Below are 18,379 nucleotides of genomic sequence, written 5' to 3' on the forward strand. Positions count from 1 at the left end.
TTTGGAATTCGTATGCATGGTTTAAGATAAAATACATAAGCCTGCAGCTGCAGACTTCAGAGGTCCTTAAGCACCTCCAGAGAGGTGCTTGAGAGAATAATTTGAAATCACTCTCTAAACACAAGCAAGATGCAGGAAGAACACCCTAATGACTCAGCCCTACCAGTACAATTTCCTAAAAACTGTATTGTGATGAGAAAAGATTTTTTAAATAAACAGTGGTCTTTCTCTAGGTTTTCCTTATATTCAAGCTGCATATTGTAAGACAGTGTAATAAAATGAAAAAAGTGTTGCAACATAGCCATGTAGTGTTGTATTTGTGCTTAATTAGATGTTGTTACTTTGGTCTGTGTTTGGCCCAGCCACTTGTGAGAGTCTGTTCTTTTCATGCCAAGTTATGAGAAAACAAGCACTGATAAACGAGAACTTCATCCTTGAAGGAAGCATCTTGCATAAACTAGAATTAATTGGTACCTCACTATTGGCTGATGGCCCTTCAAGGGCATTTGAAAGCGAAAGTGAAAGTGAGGAGGAGAGTGATGAAGTACGCCCCCAGACTCATTTAGGAAAGACCCCCGAGGTATAGTGCGCAGGCACGGGGAAATTCCAATGCACACACGCATGCACAGGAGAGATGCCGCTTGCATAACAGAGGGAGGGACTGAAGGCCTCTAGCTAGGTGGTGCTGGCCACACCTGCCCAGGTAGACATCCCCAATTAATTGCATAAAAAGCAGATAGCTCGTGCTGGGAGTGGAACTCAAGCTTCACAATGAAGGACAACGCGTTTTGCGGGGACGCCCGCCATCTTGTGAGCCTGCTGACACTATGAGGATGCAGCTTCTGCTATGGATAATTCTAGGCATTCTGGAGTTGGTAAGATAACTTTGTAAGCAACACCTGAGTGAGTGGGGAGTCGTGCTGAGGGCTTATTTCCCTCCCCTTTCCTCTCTCTCGGGTTCTTGTTTTGTTGGCCACCTCTTGGTAATAGATATTGGTTTTGTTGAGCTTTCAGCGGTGTACTGGTTTCAGTTTCAGCATCCTCCCTGCTACAAGTGTTAAACAGCTAGGAAGAATAGAAAGTTGGTTGAAAGCTGGCTGGTATTTTGTCATGCTAATTTTTTGGTTTGGGTGAATCAGGGTTGACCTGTTGAGTAAATTTTGAAGTAGTATTATAAAATCATGACTTTTAAAAAATCCTATTTAATTAATGCAGTATTCTTAAAAATCCAACAGGAAGAAATGGATAGTAATCCCATGGTGTCATCTCTTCTGAATAAACTAGCAAACTACACTAATCTGACTCAAGGTGTGGTGGAACATGAAGCAGATGAAGACAGCAAGCGAAAGGAAGTCAAGGTATTTAAACTTCTAATAAGTTATTGGAACAAAACTAGCCATAAAGAAGAGCATTTTTCAACCTGAAAAGAGAATATATGGATACCTAAAAACAGGAGTGAGATTAGTAATACTGTGCTTAGAACTGAAGCATTTGCAGCAGGACTTGTGTTAATTTGGTGTTCTTGTTAGCTTATTTAGCAAGACGTTGCTGTAAAACCCCTAGGTAAAATGTATGCAAAGCTAGCATCTGAAACCCAGAGTACACCCACCCTCCCCTCCCTCCCTTTCCCTCCATTCCTCTCCCTTGCCCTTAATGTATTTGGATTGCCTAGGTTTTTACCTAGTTGAAATTAAGGCAAACCTTACAAGAAACAGGTCGCATTTTTAAATCTGTAAGCATATTTGCACCTGGTTAACATGGTAGTAGTTCTTCCAGCAGCTCTCTTGGTTTAATGTGTCAGACTAAGTATTTTTAAGACTTAGTGGATGCACTTCAACAACACTTTTTTTGTTGTTGCATACATCAGTAATATTATATTGGTGGGGGGAAGGAAGGCATATGCTCTGTTTGGCACATTGTTAAACACACTTAATAGAAGACAGCAACTGAATTCATCAAGGGTTGTGTACTGGATGCCCAAAGTGCCTGTCTGAGCCTCTGTAGAAATGAAACATATGCAACAGTTGGAGTCTTCAATGAGATGTTGGATTGATCCCTCTGTAAGCAGGGAGCTGTTTTGGAAGGAGAAAGCTTGGATAAAAAACATGACCTGACAGAGTATAAAAACTTCCAGGCAAGGAAGAATGATGAGCTGGAAGTGGTTGAGCATGGTAAATGAAACTAAGAAAATGAGGGTAGATAATGGGAGAGTGCTAGGAGTCCTTTGTGTAGGAGAAGGTGTGCTGCTACTGAATTTGTATACTGAGCTATTGAGAAAGGAGGAGAAGCACCTGAGAATGAGTAAAAGGAAATGAGCACATAGCAGAAGAAACAGAGTTGAAAAGGTGCTTGAAAGTAAGCTTAAAAGTGTAGCTTATTTGACTGGAAGGGAGATTTTGAGTGGAAGTTGGTACCAGGACAAAGGGCAAGGGTGAGGAATAAAGTCCAGCTGTTTGCTTTAGCTTTTTGCTTATCCTGCATTTGTCCATATGTGGGCTTTCTTTTTGTTTGTCTAGTTGTGCTTAATCTATATTTGTTTCACCTCATCTGAAGATACAACTTCAGATGTGAGAAAACCAAAACTAATCAGCTCACACTTTCCTTCGTGTGATCCCTGTTGTCTGCTTAGCTTCTGAGCAGAGTTTTTTCTCAATGCATCACCATATTAGTACCTCTGGAGCTGACCAGTCAAATGAACTTCATGTCCTCACTTGCCCTTCGTCTTGTTTAACACCATCTGGTAGCCTGCTAACACAATTTTTATGCACATGTCTTAGTTTCATTTCCAAAATTAAATTGTAGTTAAGTACTACCTTGGCAGGGTAGCATTTTTAATGGCAAGACTGAGACAGTGGTGTTGATGTTTCAGATGGATATTGCCCAAGTGCTAAAAATCTATCTAGAAATCTGTATATAACTGTTGCTTCTAACTAGAGTATTTCAAAGGCTGATTTCTTCATAAGTGTAGACGACGAAACTTCTACACACATCTTTTGTGTGTGTCTTGATCCCTGATGATCACCAGCAAATAAAAAGTACAAATGTATTATGTTGTAGCAGGTTTTACAACTTTTGCAAAAACAAATTGTAATCAGCTCTGCATTTCTTCTGTCTCTGTCTTAATACTTTGTCTATCTTTTGTAAAAATGGAAAATACTTGCTGTTGAATATAATTTTTTTGCTCAAGCTGCATGGCAATTTGTGATCAGCTTTTTGCATAACATATTTGGTATTTTGATTTGTGGGAGTAACTTATCTTCAACAGTAGCCTGTAAGAGGTATTTCAGAAGAAAGTTTGTAAAGCATTGCAATCAACAGATAAAGGGGCATCCTACTCCTGTCAAGGTTTCCTATGGAACAAGAGAGTTTGCTATCACAAATACTTTTCTGTCTTCTCAGGAATTTTTCTGCATCAATAGCCTATGAATATTTGCAAAGCTGGATGCTCTGAAGTTACCATTCAGTGTCACTTGGTATTTCTTCATGGAGCATTTGTGATAAGAGTTTGTGGAATAAAGTGCTTAGGAATCAGTGCAAAGGAATTCATGTTCTCACTTCATTTCCAGGGTCCACGGATGGGCACTTTTATTGGTGTGTATCTTCCCTGCTTGCAAAACATCTTGGGAGTCATCCTTTTCCTACGTTTAACATGGATTGTGGGAACAGCTGGAGTTCTTGAGTCTTTCATCATCGTGTTCATGTGTTGTGCTTGTGTAAGTTCACCTTTTTTTCTTTTTTTTTAACTGTTAGCCAAATCCTCTATTACAAGAGTACTGATGCCTTCTAATATATGAGTATCAGAGAAAGAAAACCGTATTTAAATATATTGGTTAAATTGCACTGATATTTAACCACTATGGTTAAATTGAGAGAGATGGGTTATATATATTAAGGCAGTGAGTGTCACATGTCATTCTACCCTGTATGAAGTTTCTTTTGAGTTGATTACAGTAAGCTTTTGTCTGAAGTATTATATGATTTTATTAAATCGGCATTTAGCAAATATTTCACTGTTTACTTTGAGATCTGAACTGATCTGCTTTTCACAACTTTAGAATGAACTGAAATATAAACTACAAATTGAACCACAACGTTATGTCCATGAAGTAGTATTTTAGAGCGTGAGACCACTAGTAGATATTGTCATAACAATGATATGATCAGTTTGTCACTACTATTTAATTGAAATAACATACTGTTTTGTATGTTCAGTGGTATATATTCTTCCAGTTCTTTTTAAAGACTGTCTCAAACATCTAAATTAACTGAATCTTCTACAGAAAAATTTAGTACTTAATTTACATGGATATTCCAAACCAAATATATGGTATTGTAACATCTTATTTAAAAAAATAAATTTCTAATTTCATTTGATCACTTTGTCTTGCCCCATCTTTCAAAAAAAAAAAAAAAAAAACAAATAAAAAACCCCCACAAACAAAAAAACCTCCTCTAGTATTTTAAATTTCCTCTGTTTTGTCTTCCCACAGACTATGTTAACCGCTATTTCAATGAGTGCGATAGCAACAAATGGTGTAGTCCCAGGTAATGAATTTTATCTTAGATGGTGAATGGTCAAATGATGAAAGTTTAAAGCTGGGATAAGAAATTTTTGTAGTCTCAAATATCAGAAGTAATGATTTTGTGTCAAGTGCATATTTTCTTTTAATTGATTTTATAAACAGCTTTTTAATGTGAGATGCAGTCTTTTAACTGGATCGTTTGGGAATAATGAACTGCAGCACATCTTTGTCATCAATCATTTGATTCTGTTTTAATGGAAGATAAGATGTAATTTGAATGAATGGAGACTGGTCTTCATGCAAAACAAATTTCTTTATAAATTTACAAATAAGGCTAGTGCTTCTTTTTTCTATCTTGAATTTGCCTAGATTCCATCTAAACACTGGAGATAGTTATCTTGTTTTCTGCAAGAATAGCAACTAGTCTGCTGGCAGAAATATTTTTCTATATAAGCACTATAGGTTCTGCTCATCTCCTTACATGTTCAGCATAAATAGATGAATTTGTTTGGGTTTATAATTATAGAGGATTTTTTTTAGATGCAAAAGCAGTTAGCCCTTGAAACTCTTATCCTTTTCAGTTTCTCAACACGTTAATTGATAATTCTGACATTCAGATGTTGTTTTGAACTCTGAAGAATTTACTTAATGAACTTAAAATAGTTCCTCACAGAGGTTCTGCAGCTTAGTAAGAGGTTTCAGAACTGTTAGATAAGTTGTTGGGCAAAAGTAAATGTTCCAGTTTGTGCAGGATGTAGAATAATTGTATTATAATTGTATTTCATGGATACAGTACCATATATGAAATAAAAATACAATAGAAAATTTTGTTTTAAATACTTGTATTTTATAAAGAAATATATTCAAATGAGTGTCTAGATAACTAAAATGTTCTGCTCTTGTCCCCCTCATATTTTTAAAGTTCATTGTAAAGGTTTTGTTTGACATCTGAGTGTCACAGAAATCTTTGAAACTGGCAGTTCTTACACTAGACAGGTCTTCATTTTCACTTTTTTGTTGGTGGTGCCAGTTTCTTAGAGAAATTATGCTTGTGCTGGAATATATGGAGAAGGCAGAAAGATAAGAACCTAGGACTGAAGGAGACTTGAGCAGCAGGATCTTTTCTTTTGTCACATCATATGTGACAGCATTATATTTAGTAAAAGTATTGGGGATGAATAATAATTTCTTTGTTGGTTTGTCATTTGTTCATATTGAAAACATTGAAGCCTGTGCAACAGAGTGCCCAAGGAAGTGTTGGAATCTCCATCCTTGGAAGTGTTCAAAAAACACGAAGATATGGTGATTAGGAACATGGTTTATTGGTGGACCTGGCAGTGTTAGGTTAATGGTTGGATTTGATGATCTTGGAGGTCTTTTCCAACCTTAAAGATTCTATGAGAAACAGCTTCAGACTTCACATTGACGTATGTGTATTTAAAATTAAGCACTTCGTTTCTCTGTCTCCTCTTGCTTCCTCATAACCTTGTTATGAGTGGGAAAATATTAATTCAGGAGTAGATGGAGAGGGAATGAGAGAGAAGAGTTTGCCTTGAGGGGATTGGGTGAAATTCTCAATAGAGATATTAAGAGCTTGAAACTTAAAGCCTTATTGAAAGGGAAATGGTATGTTGGAAATGGAGATGGTGGTGGTGTAGTTTATGACTTAGAGAAAGATGATACATGTGTATGGGAAGTAAGAGTGAGAAGAATTGAAAAATTCATGCTCAAAGTGAATAGTATATGAGTACACAAGAAAAAGCAATCCCTAGCTAACACTTTTAAATGGTACTGAAAAAAATGCCTGTAGTGAAAGTGGTAATGGTTTCATATACAGAAAATAAAAAGAATGAAAAGAATATATATCAGTGAGGAAAAAAATCTGGTTTGTCCCTATCTCATAAAGCAATGGTTTTGGAAATCTGTTGTTTGGTGGGGAACAGCTTGAGGTTAGAAATTGATTCACATCTATTTATACCTCTATATCCTTTTCTAATTTACTTCTGTTTAGCTTGTGTAAATTTTTTCTCTTTTTTTGTTGGGCTTTGCTTTCTGTTCCCCAGAAAATGCACATGGGGATATTAATCTTGAAATGTACATTCTGTCTAGTTGGTATAGACATTAACTACAGTTTTGGTATTAACATGTCAATGGAGACACATGCAATGGTTATCTTGATTATGTTGATTGAATGATTCAGATTTTTGTTCTCTACTGCCATCCTTAACCTGAAGACCTGGAGGTTTTTTGTTTGGTTGGTTTCTTATTAAATTCACAGCTGGAGGCTCTTACTACATGATTTCAAGATCTTTAGGGCCAGAGTTTGGTGGAGCAGTGGGACTTTGTTTCTATTTGGGCACAACCTTTGCAGGAGCAATGTACATTCTTGGTACCATCGAAATTTTATTGGTGAGTACTAGTTTTTCTTAAGACTAAATGTATTTGGGCTGCTTAGGGAGATTGCTGATGAATTTATTTGGCCTAAAATGCATTCTAGTTTGGTGATTGTTAATGTTTTGATACTACATTTTCAGTATGTTGATATTTATTCTTACTCATGACTATTTGAAAAAGGTAGATTCTTATCAATAATACAAAAATAAATTAAAAGTTGTTTGATGTAAGTTTTTTCTACTTAAAGTAGGAATCAAATAGAACTCCTCTCCTTCCATATGAAAGTCTGTGAAACCTGGATCAGACAAGCATTCCCAGGGTAACTCACAGAAACTGTTCAGCTTCTACAGTGCTTTGCACTGCCCTATGCACTGGCTACTGCCCAATGAAAAGTTGTGAAGAACATGAAGGTCGTATCACCTGGGAGGCAGGAATTAAGAATGTGTCCCAATTTCTCCTTTCCAAACTGCTGGCTTTGAATTTTCATATATTTGTAAAATGCTGTGGAAGACTGCCTGTATGGCAGTGGTGCAGCTACTGTGACTGTGCATCATCCAGAAGGGGCCAGACAGTTATTGTTCATCATATCAGAAACTGCAGATATGCACAAGAGGTACTTCGGAATTGCTCCTTGTTGCTTACTAAGACCCATGTCATCAAATCCAGACTTTCTTGAATTTAAATTAGAGACAGTCCTCACTACTGCTTGCTTGGGCAATCTGATCTATAGTAGCAACACCAGCACCATGTTAAATTGTGAGTTGAATTTGGTGCACTGTTCTCCCTATTAAAGTGTCATGCCGGGTATGTGTTGCTAATAAGTATGTATGGGGTTTAGCTATGCAATTTGAAGTAAAATGCTGCCCAAGATATCTGACAAAGACTGCAAAACAGACCTCTATCATACCTGCAAGGCACAAGTATTGCTTTTTTTTTTTCTCTGATGGGACGTGGATTATTTGGAGGGACAGGAATCAGTCATCTGCCTGTGGTTTTCCCTAGCAAAGGCTGTGAACAGCAGGGCAACAAAGTACACAAGAAAATCGTACTGGAGTACTGGCATACAGAGCCTGATACTTCTGCAACATTGCAATGCAGAGTTTTCTAACAATATATAAATATTCTACCTGTAATTAGTTTTTCAGTTTGCTTTTTTTTCTTCCATGGTGATGTGACAATTGTCATCTCTCCTAGCACTCTAGTAAATATTGATGTACTAAATTTAATTTAAGAAAACTCTAGCGAGGAATCCTCCATGTCTGTTTTTGGATTTTGCTTCTGGACATATGAGAATAGCCTCCTGCTCAAAGTTTCTTCCTTTCATTTCTTCTTCATTTAGGAGTTAAGTTATCTAAGGATAGCCAGTTTAGTAGTTGTTTTGAAGGACTGAGTTGCCTGAAGCCCCAATACTCCCCTAGTAGCTGAGCAGAGAGGATTTTTTTAGAGATGCTAGAAGAAGGAATAAAGATGTTGCTATCATGTAGTGTAGTACACAAATGTCTTAGAACTATAGATCAATTAGTTTTCTCAATTGCATTTATCAGCGTAAGTCCTATGAGCTGTACTTTTAACTTCTTTTCATGTAGAACCCAGAACTAAATTGTATGAGATTGAAATCTGTATATCTCAATTGAGATCTATGCTTTCATATTTGAAATTGAAATAGTTCAAATTGTCTGTTTTAGCACAGGACTAAGCTTTGTCATGCTAATCTTAATTTGTGCTGTTGCAATTTCATATTCAAATTTTATGAAATGTAGTGTAGGATCTGTAATACTGAAAACATTTTCAGTTTTTTATTATGCTATATTATTTGATTCTTCGTATTGTGTTTCAGTCAGTGGAATTATTAAGCATATATCTGGTTTGAGCTATTTTATGGGTTTAGGTTTTTTCTTTTAATTTTTGTTATGTGCTCCTTCTTTTCCCCCCAGATTTCTTAGCAGTTTTTCCTGTCTGGCTGACACATGAGTTTGAGGAGTGGAAACTCTTTAAGGGGAGAGAAGAAGCTGGAGCAAAAGCTGTATCTTATTCTCAAAACTTGTTTTCCTTCATTCTCACCTCCCCCTTCCTTTTACCTCTACACTTTCTAAATGACCATGTTATCTGGTTGAACACATTTGTGAAAGCATAAAACTAATACAGAAGGTTAGATTTTGTAGTTCAAGTAAATGATTTCTTAATAAAATATTTGTTACTACATGTGTGATAGCTTGTCATATCTCTTGCAGACCTACATTTCTCCAAGTGCTGCTATATTTAAAGCAGAAGAGGTTGGTGAAGAAACAGAGGCTATGCTAAACAACATGAGAGTTTATGGAACATGTATTATCATTCTTATGGCCGTAGTAGTTTTTGTGGGAGTAAAGTATGTCAACAAACTTGCTCTGGTCTTTCTTGCCTGTGTGATTCTTTCCATCATTGCCATATATGCTGGAGTTATTAAGACTGCTTTTGACCCACCCGACTTTCCGTAAGTGCAATATTTAAGTTGTGTGAGTTATTTAAAAGAAAAAAAAAAGTGTGGGGAGGGAATAGTTACTGTAACCATTTCATGTTTTAAGCTAAGCTTCAAAATACAAGCGCACTGGCTTCAATGGTAGGTTTGAGGGGTTTAGGCACTGATGTGCTTATTTGTTATTCTGAGTTACATATTTGAATCTTTCTCTCATTTTTTGTAAGATGTGATACTCTAGAAAATGTTCTTTGGTGCTTAAAATTACTAGCTGTTATTCCACCCACACCTAAAGAATAAAAAGGTGGGTTTTACTGACAGTAAATATAGCTGCTTTATCTAAATTAAAAACTTATGGAATAAAGTAAAAACGTCAAGAAAACATATTAGCTATGAACCAGAGTTATGAAGGAAACATACTTTCAAACTTTCTGTGTTATGAGGAAATTTTTGAAACTTCCATTTCTCCCTTCCTAAAATTGAGACATTGCAGTGTTAAATTCACTTGTGTTTGTGAAGGCTTTCTTGTTAATAAAATAAAATTTTATTGTTTTCACACATGACATTGCTTCTCAACACCTTCAATTTGTTCAACTCCTTAGCTAAGAGTTATTGCTTTACTCCAGTTATCAGTATGTGAGTTACATTTTTGTGCATCTTTTTCTGTTTAAAGAGAAAACAAGATTATATTGCTTGAAACACTAGTGGAATAGGCTGATAACTTCAGTCCTGCATGGCACTTCATAACAAGAGTTATCCTTTGCTGTATGATTGTTACAGATTCTATAGTACTTTGAGTGTGGGTAATTGTATTACAAATTGAGCATTATTCTTTTGTAACATGATACTGTCCTCAATTGAAAAAATAAGTGTGATCAAAAATTCTGACATATATCTGGATTAACCTTGAGTTTCTTACCAGCTGTAACTTCCAGTGGGGAAATAGTTAAATCTTTTAATCACCTATACAAGTAAAAGAGAGTTTATCTGGATATGTAGCATGGGTAAGACTGATTATCAAGTTCCTGGAAACCTTGTATGAGGCTGCTACTGTGATATACTATTGTATGGGGTGAAAAAATATAAAGAAAGGTTTTTTTCCCAGTAAATATAATTGTTTACGCTTACAGTCTGCCTCAAAATTAGAAACTCAAGTGTGGTTTTAATTTATGATAAGGCTGATCTGATGATGAACTGGTCATCAAAAAACCCAGTTTCCACTTAGCTGGTTAGTTAGGTTAATATCACCAACTTCCATTAAGTTTGGCCATTGTATAGGTGGTAAAATAGTTTACTTCATGATCTCTCAATTGAATCAAACTGAAAGAAGTTTCCATTGGTTGAATCAATTGACCTTGCTTCTATAGGGTCACCAAAACTAATAACAATTAAAAAGAAAAATGAGCAAGACAAGTGGCAAGATGATCTCTTTAACAACAGCTTTCTGTTAAACCTGTTTAACTTACATGTGATGCCATACCTTGAAGCTGTACTGGTGTCCTGTACTCCTCCTACGGCATCTACTTTTAATTGCACACAGAAACAGAATATTGCACTAGGGCAGTATTCTGCTTGACTTCATATACTTGTTCTAATGCCAAGTGGTATGTTTTTACTGTTTGTTATCAGCTTCTTAACTGAGCTCCTTCAGAAATATTACATGTGTTCTATCTGATTTTTGACTTATCTGCCTAACCCACATGGGATTTTTTTTTATATTCCTTCTTTCGTCTTCATATATATATATATATCATTTGAGTATTAAGCAAAACTGGAATAGAGATCTCCTAAACATCTTTTGTGTAGTTTAGCAAAGAAATATTCCATGATCCTTAATATTCTTTGCTGGTAGGAATTTGCTTTTGACAAACTCTTCTGACTTTTCTAATTTTCTTTCATTCTTGAAAGAAATTATTTGCTTCCCGATACACAATTCTTTAATTTGTACTCCCACCAATGTTTTTAAATTTTGCTATTTAACTTTCCTGGCTTATTTCCTACCTTTTGGATTGTAATATTTTCAAGGATCACCTAAAGTTTTTATTTGCTAGAAAAGGGAATGATGTACTTGCCTAATATTACTTTCGTATTTTCTTGGTTAGACTCATCTTTATATAAAGTATTCCTTAATTTCCCTAATTTCTTGTAGGACTAAATGAATCATTATCTCTGTTATCTAGTCAAGCTGCTTAAATTGATTATATTTTCTAAAGAATAAATCAGAAAGCAAAATAGCTATTAATACCTTAAAGTCGAAATATTTGAGCCATGTTTTAAAGGCTATTGATGAAGGTTATACATTTAGATGTAGAAACCATATACTGTTTTAGTAGATGTAGTACGAGTCTTAGATACTGTGAATAATAGGTTTCTGAAGAAGTCTGAAAGACATAAAATGCTTTAATGCACACCCTGTATTAAAGGATCACTGATTTTTTTTTTTCTTGTTTGTAGGATCTGTCTCCTTGGAAACCGTACATTATCAAAACGCAGCTTTGATGTCTGTGCCAAATTTACTGAAAGCAATAATGAAACAAAGACTACACCTTTGTGGCGCCTCTTCTGTGATAGCTCATTGCTTAATGCTACATGTGATGACTACTTTCGTCTCAATAATGTAACAGAAATTCAAGGGATTCCAGGAATAATGAGTGGAGTTCTAACTGGTAAGTTGGAAAGCACAGTGATTTAAAAATTTTTGAATGTTATTAATTTGGCTGATAGCTGGTTAGTATTGTAGTGGTCTAACCTGTCACTACTTCTTTACCTCTAATCTGTTGCTGTGAAAGATTGCTACCTTGAGCATGCTTCTTCCTATAAAATTTTCATCTGGTTTTAGAAGCTTAATATCAAGTGCTTTAATTTGGGGGTCATTGGAGTTTTTTAGGCACACTTTCAAAAGTCACTGTTCAATCAAAAAGAAAAAGGTAGTAAAGTGCTTATCACAGCTATTTTTTGAAGTGTTTGGCTCCTTTGTATGCCAGATACACATTTCAGTAAGCCATTCATTAATACATTTTCAAACTCTCCTGAGGGAGAACTTGTTTCCAATTTACAGCTAGTGCAATGAGGAATGAAGTCCAGTGGCCTGTCCAATGTGTATGGCAAGTTAGTGATTGATTTCGAGAAAAGCAGCCTACAAAGTGTATAGATTTTTCTTCTGTTTTACATTTTTGTCCAGTTGTGACAGCTTGGCATTCCAATTGCACAGAGTCATGAGATTTATGTAAGAGATTCTACTGTACACACACAAATAGCATTTCTGAGAATGAAATGGATGTTTTGATACCTCTCCCCTACTTTCTCTTAAAATAAGGTTTGATTTATATAAATATGCAGTGTTACCTACACAGGGACACGAGGCAATCACTACTGCCATAGTAATTCAGTTTAAAATACCAAATATAAAGTATATAGTAAATGAAACATAGGCTTCTCTGAATGTAAATTTGTGTGTTTAAAAAAAGATAATGAAAAATGAAATTATTTCTGATTTGAAATGTTTCTTACAAGAAATGTGACTTAGAGTTTGTTCTGTGCATTTTACAATTTACCATATGCATATCTACAGTTTTTCCTAAATATTTTTGCATTTCCTGCTCCAGCTCAGAAGACAACTATATGTTCTTTTTTTTTTTTTTGCTACCCTGTAAGATTTAAACTACTCTTTTGCTTTTGGAGGTTTCAGGCTAAGCACTGATTTTTCTTGTTTTGGAAAAATGTGCTTTTGTTCTGTTCATTGTTTTGTTCACTGTGTAATATTTACTTGAACTAGCAATCCTGTATAAAAGTACATTTTGCTAATTTACTCTCACATGATGCTAAGATCTCTAAAGACCATTAGGAGTCTGCTGAAAGCTCAGTGTGAGGGATATGCTTTCCAGTGTTTGTTACTTGTTGGTTAGCTGTAGTGAATTTCATCAATTGCATTATGTTTATTTACTGAGTCTAATATGATTTTTTTCTAGTTCTTTGCAGTTGGTTTTGCTTCTATAACTTTGATTTAACTGAGTATTGCCAGTAAGCTTTCTTATCTTGCTACTAGCTCACTTTTTTAGGCTGTTCAAGTGTACTGGATAGCACTGGTTAAATACTGCTGCTCATCCTTATAGAAGCTTACTGGTGACTCTTCTGCATTACAAAACTACTTACATTTACTTTTACCTGTTGTTTTCTGTCTTTGAACCGTTTTATCCATGTGAGGAGTTTTCCTCTTATACCACGGCTACTATAGGTTCCTTGGGTGAGGAATATTTCAAAAACATAGGAAATACAGGTGGACTGATTTAAGTGGATCACCCTCATTTAAGTTTCCCTCAAGGAATTTGAATACTTCTGACAATTTTCTTTTACAAAAGCCAAGTTGAGGCTTCCCCAGTTCCTCAAAACTCAAGAAAATAGCTGCTTTTTTTTTCAGAACTCAGAGGTAACACCCATATGTTTACTGTCTCTTATCAATTGCTGTTGTTGCTATGTTCATGATGTTCATGCTACTTCTGAGTCTTTAGTTTCTATGTCTCTCTGAAACCCTTTTAAATAAAAAAGTTGGCATTATGTTTGTCCTTGGGTAGCAGTACGATTTCACGTCAACCTCAGGTCTTTCAGTATTCTTGGAGGTTTCAAGCTGAGTACTGATTATTCTACTTTTAGAAATACATGCTCTGCTTCTATTCACTGAGTAACATTTCTTTGAACAAGAACCACTCTAACAATGCATTTCACTATCCTAGTGTCATATAATGCTAGAACTTAGGTGTCCTCCTTGCTGAGTGTGAGCACAAATTCTGATACCTAGCATAAGTTTGAGCTTGACTTGCAAAGATTTCTCAGGGAGGGTTTTCCTCCACTCAGTGTCTGTTCTGCATTGTAGGTAGACTTTGGAGCTGCTCTGCACATTAAAGATTCTTGAGCTGTGAGTGCGAATACTCAGATACCATGACTGGGTGTCCCAGGAAGTGTGTGCTGAGTCCTCACACTATTTATTGGGCACTCATATACAGAAAGTATAAATCTCTTATACACCTTCTTTGAATGTTATCCTAATAATAAATCATTCTACAAATGACTGAACAAATATGTCTGTAATCCTAACAATAATGATAGAATTTCCAAATTGCTTTAATCAACATTGTTCTGCTTCATGGTAGCATGCTGGTCTGATGCATTGTGTGTGTGTCCTAAATGTTGCTAGAGGAGCCTCACCAATCCATGAATGGTCCTAGAGGGGACAAATGTCTGGACTCTTCTGAAAAGTGATTCTTTTTTCTCACCCTAACTTCCAAGTCCCCTTGGATTATCACTTGTGGGAAAATGAGTATAGAAAAGCTCTATGTGACATGTTATGAAATGGGAAAGTGATTTCTATTTAACAAAATATCTAAGCTAATTTTTCCCACTCATGCTGGCATGAACATTTCCACAATTGAGTTGTGTGTGTTGGAGTGGTCAGGCCATTGTCAGTCCAGTGTCATACTAAATAAAGGACACAAGCTGTTGAGTCCTTGTTAAATATTTAAGTGGTTTTGATTGGCAATTACAAACTGATTTTTGGACTTTCCTTTATGCTCCACAGGAAGTAGATGCTAATTTGGAGATCTTGACTTATTTTACATCAGTCCTCAAATCTTTGTGAAAATTCCTGAAATTTACAATTCTCTTGTTTCCTTAACTCTTCTAATGGCTTCAGTCTTATCTCTAGATGGATTTATTACTCCTCTTCATTTGATTGAACTAACACACATATTCTGTAGCAATTAATACTTACTTTTAATCTTTATTCTGCTGTCTCTTACAATTCTCATGCGTTCTTCCGTATATGCTTACCAATTGTAAGATTTCTGTTATGAATCTGGATATGTGTATGTGTATCCTCTCTTTGGTAACTTATGGTTCAAAGTCAGTCTCATATTATGCTCAAGGTAACTTTTTGCTATTTTGGAGGCTTAGAATACTGTGCTTAAATTCCCTAAAATTGTACAGAATGGCTAAAAATTGGCTATTTGATCATCCTGGCAGTCCATGGGAATTGTTTATTTCCGTGCTGTAAAATCCTTTGTGTTCTTGACAGGGTGGGAGAGCATCTACTTTGTTTCCTCACATGTGATAGGATAACTTGTCTTATTTTCAAATAGGAGTCAGTGTTGGATATTCTTACAGTCTTGTCAAGGTGCACAACCAGTGTTCCCACAAATGTAAACTCTCTCAAGTTGCTGGTTCTTTGACCCTCAGTTACCTTCAAAGAAACATCCTTAGTTTGCTGGGGAATTTAAACCACATTCTGCTGGGGTTTTGTGGTGGTTTCACCCCCCACCCCTCTTCCCTGGGGGGGCTGGAAGTAGTTGATCCCAGGTGAGTTTCCGATGTGGGGCCAATCAGAGCTGCGTTTCACCCCTATGAAATTAGCATATTACAACAACCGGAGGAAGTTGTTGGCAGAAAGGATCGAAGCCACGAGGGGTGGCCAGGGGCCCCCAAACCCAGAGGGCCCCTGGGCCTCCACAGCCTTAGTCCAGCCAGGGCTGGGGTGGTTTCTTCACTGTTTCCCCCCACTGTGAGTGGGGGGAGCAACAATTGTGAAGCAGAGCTGGAAGAATTCCAGGCAGAGGAGAGAAAACTTCAAGCAGTCTCGCTGCCACCTCCCCCACAATGGCAGGGGAGGAGGCGACCTGGAGCTGAGACTGAAACATGGAGATGGGCCGAGGGGCTCGGAAGTGCCCTATGTTAGGTTTGGAGAGGACGGCCAAAAAACCGAAGGACAAGGAATGTGGGGGAGGAATGCCTCCTCGTGACACATGGAAGCTGAGCTGATCTAGCAGCTGAGACAGAGAGAAGCCAAACCAAGCAGGCTTTTTCTGGGTAAGGACTTTTGATGAAAACTATTTGGGGAATAAAAAACTGAGCAAAAACCCAGAAACCCTGCAACCTGGGGAGGAAGAGTGGACTCGAAGTGGAGAAGTCCCTGAATCTTACTTCCAGGAGGAACCTTCACAAACCAGGGGAAAGGACTCAAAAGCTGACTCCCTGTAACTCGTGATGAAGACCTGGTGCAGCAGTCCAGGAGGAGACCTTGGCAGAGGCCGAGGAGCTGGTGGGGGTGCAAAAGACCCCTTCCCTGATACCCCAGTGAGAGAGACTTTAGCTATCACCCTGAAGGTTTTTCTTCTGAACTGATGTGGGAGGACCCCCCAGGAGTGGTAAAAGTTGTATTAATAATGTGTATTTATTTGCTTTTTAGTTTCTATAGTTTTTATTCTGTTAGTAATAAATTTTGATATAATTTCCCCATGCTGAGTTTTGCCTGTCTGAAACCTTCTCTCTCTTACATTGAGGCAAATTGTGGGGAAACTTGGAAATTGGATTTTTTGGGGGAAACTCCCACAGGTCTTTTTGCTTATTAGTGATTTTCTGAAGTCTGGTTACTCTGCTTTTGTCACCATGTGGAAATCCTTCACCATGAACAGCTGAATGCTGAAGTGTTGTCCAAGATTATTCTGTATGGCAGGTCTCAAAGAACTCAAGTTACTGTTAACTAGCATTTCTTCTTTGTACTGGTCCTCAAAATACAAGAACAAGAAATATTAATGTATGCTAAGATTGCCTGAACCTGGAGATAATTTCCTTATCTTTTCACAATACATCATGATAATACATCCATATGCCTGTGCAATGTAAGCGGACATTCTACAAATATATTAGCATTTAATTCTCTAACTAAATATTTCTTTAAGGGAAGAGAAAATTTTATATGATGCATCTCATACACTACTGCATTTTTACTGGCTTAACAGTGGGAATATCCACCCCTTAAAGTTGGTATTAATCATATTGGGAAACATTATGATTTTTGTGTAAGAAAAGGCATCTGATTAATAAGATTATTTCATTCTCACTACTTGATATCCTGAAACAGTGAGATGACACTGACTTTTGTTTTTCCCCTCCCTTGTAGATAATCTCTGGAGTACCTATTCAGAAAAAGGATCAATAGTTGAGAAAAAAGATCAACCATCCATTGCCGGATCAGAAGAGACAAAAATGGGTGGACTCCCTTATGTTTTTACAGACATCATGACCTACTTCACAATGCTAGTCGGGATTTATTTCCCATCTGTGACAGGTAGATACAACTATTTTTCTTGAGCGAGGATCTGTACTTACCAGCTGGAAGAAGAATACTTTTCACACGTGTGACTGTTTATTGGGTACACATGATGTTGCTAGTCTGTGTGTCCGAGGTTATGTACCTGAAACCTTCTGGTGCTAGGGAGACATAACTGGTGGCTGATTACTTTAGGAGGTTATAGGACTTAAACAAGAAATCAGTTTTAAGGACTATTTTCTATGTCTGTAAAGAAAGCAACAACCTTGTGTATTACTAAATATTTATTCAAAATAAGATTCATACCCTTATAATACTTTAATCTTCAAAGGTATGAGAGAACAGTTTAATATTAAAATGACTGTTTCAGATATTAAAGCTGTTAACTGCGTGAGATGTGTTTAAATGTCCATTATTTTTTTTGACACTGTAACTGTGGAGACTTTTTTGTCAAGCTTAATTTCATTTTCCTCAGCTCATTCTTGACTAAAACAACCAGACACATTTTTCTTCAAAAGTCCCAGCTGAAGCAATTGTAATATCAAGTAACAGAATGGAACTCCGAAGTGGAAGTAATACCAAGTCCTTTTTATTTTTATTTGAACCCCACTGTTCCCATTTCTTTACTTCAGACTCTTTTATCAACATTTTATCATATCTGAACCTGTGGTTGGGTGTCATTCCATGGAGTTTGACAATGGTTTTCCACTGGAACATCTTGACATTAGCTTCCATATTTTTGCCTCCAGCAGTCAGATCACATCTAGAAAAGATGGCAGAATTAATCAGTTATTGTATATTTTTTCCTCCTCCCGTCACAGTATGTGCTAGAAAATGCTTCTGTTCTCTTGTTATATTGAAACAGTGATGTGTACATGTGATTTTTCTAACCATTTTTTTCCTTCTTGC

At 36.6% G+C, this 18,379-nt stretch overlaps 1 protein-coding gene across 6 annotated transcripts in view; it reads left to right on the plus strand.

Annotated features, from left to right (window-relative positions):
- LOC135420133 (solute carrier family 12 member 7-like) overlaps window positions 1-18,379 on the plus strand; it is a 69,988-nt gene that overhangs the window by 17,389 nt on the left and 34,220 nt on the right. For all 6 annotated transcript variants that reach the window (XM_064667187.1, XM_064667154.1, XM_064667198.1 and 3 more), the window contains exons 3-9: window positions 1,236-1,358; window positions 3,567-3,713; window positions 4,491-4,545; window positions 6,802-6,932; window positions 9,149-9,390; window positions 11,827-12,038; window positions 17,321-17,488. In XM_064667187.1, coding sequence (XP_064523257.1) covers window positions 1,236-1,358; window positions 3,567-3,713; window positions 4,491-4,545; window positions 6,802-6,932; window positions 9,149-9,390; window positions 11,827-12,038; window positions 17,321-17,488 — 1,078 coding nt within the window. The remainder of the gene's footprint in view (window positions 1-1,235; window positions 1,359-3,566; window positions 3,714-4,490; window positions 4,546-6,801; window positions 6,933-9,148; window positions 9,391-11,826; window positions 12,039-17,320; window positions 17,489-18,379) is intronic.

This window comes from Pseudopipra pipra, chromosome 1 (assembly GCF_036250125.1).
Source record: "Pseudopipra pipra isolate bDixPip1 chromosome 1, bDixPip1.hap1, whole genome shotgun sequence".
NCBI lineage: Eukaryota > Metazoa > Chordata > Aves > Passeriformes > Pipridae > Pseudopipra > Pseudopipra pipra.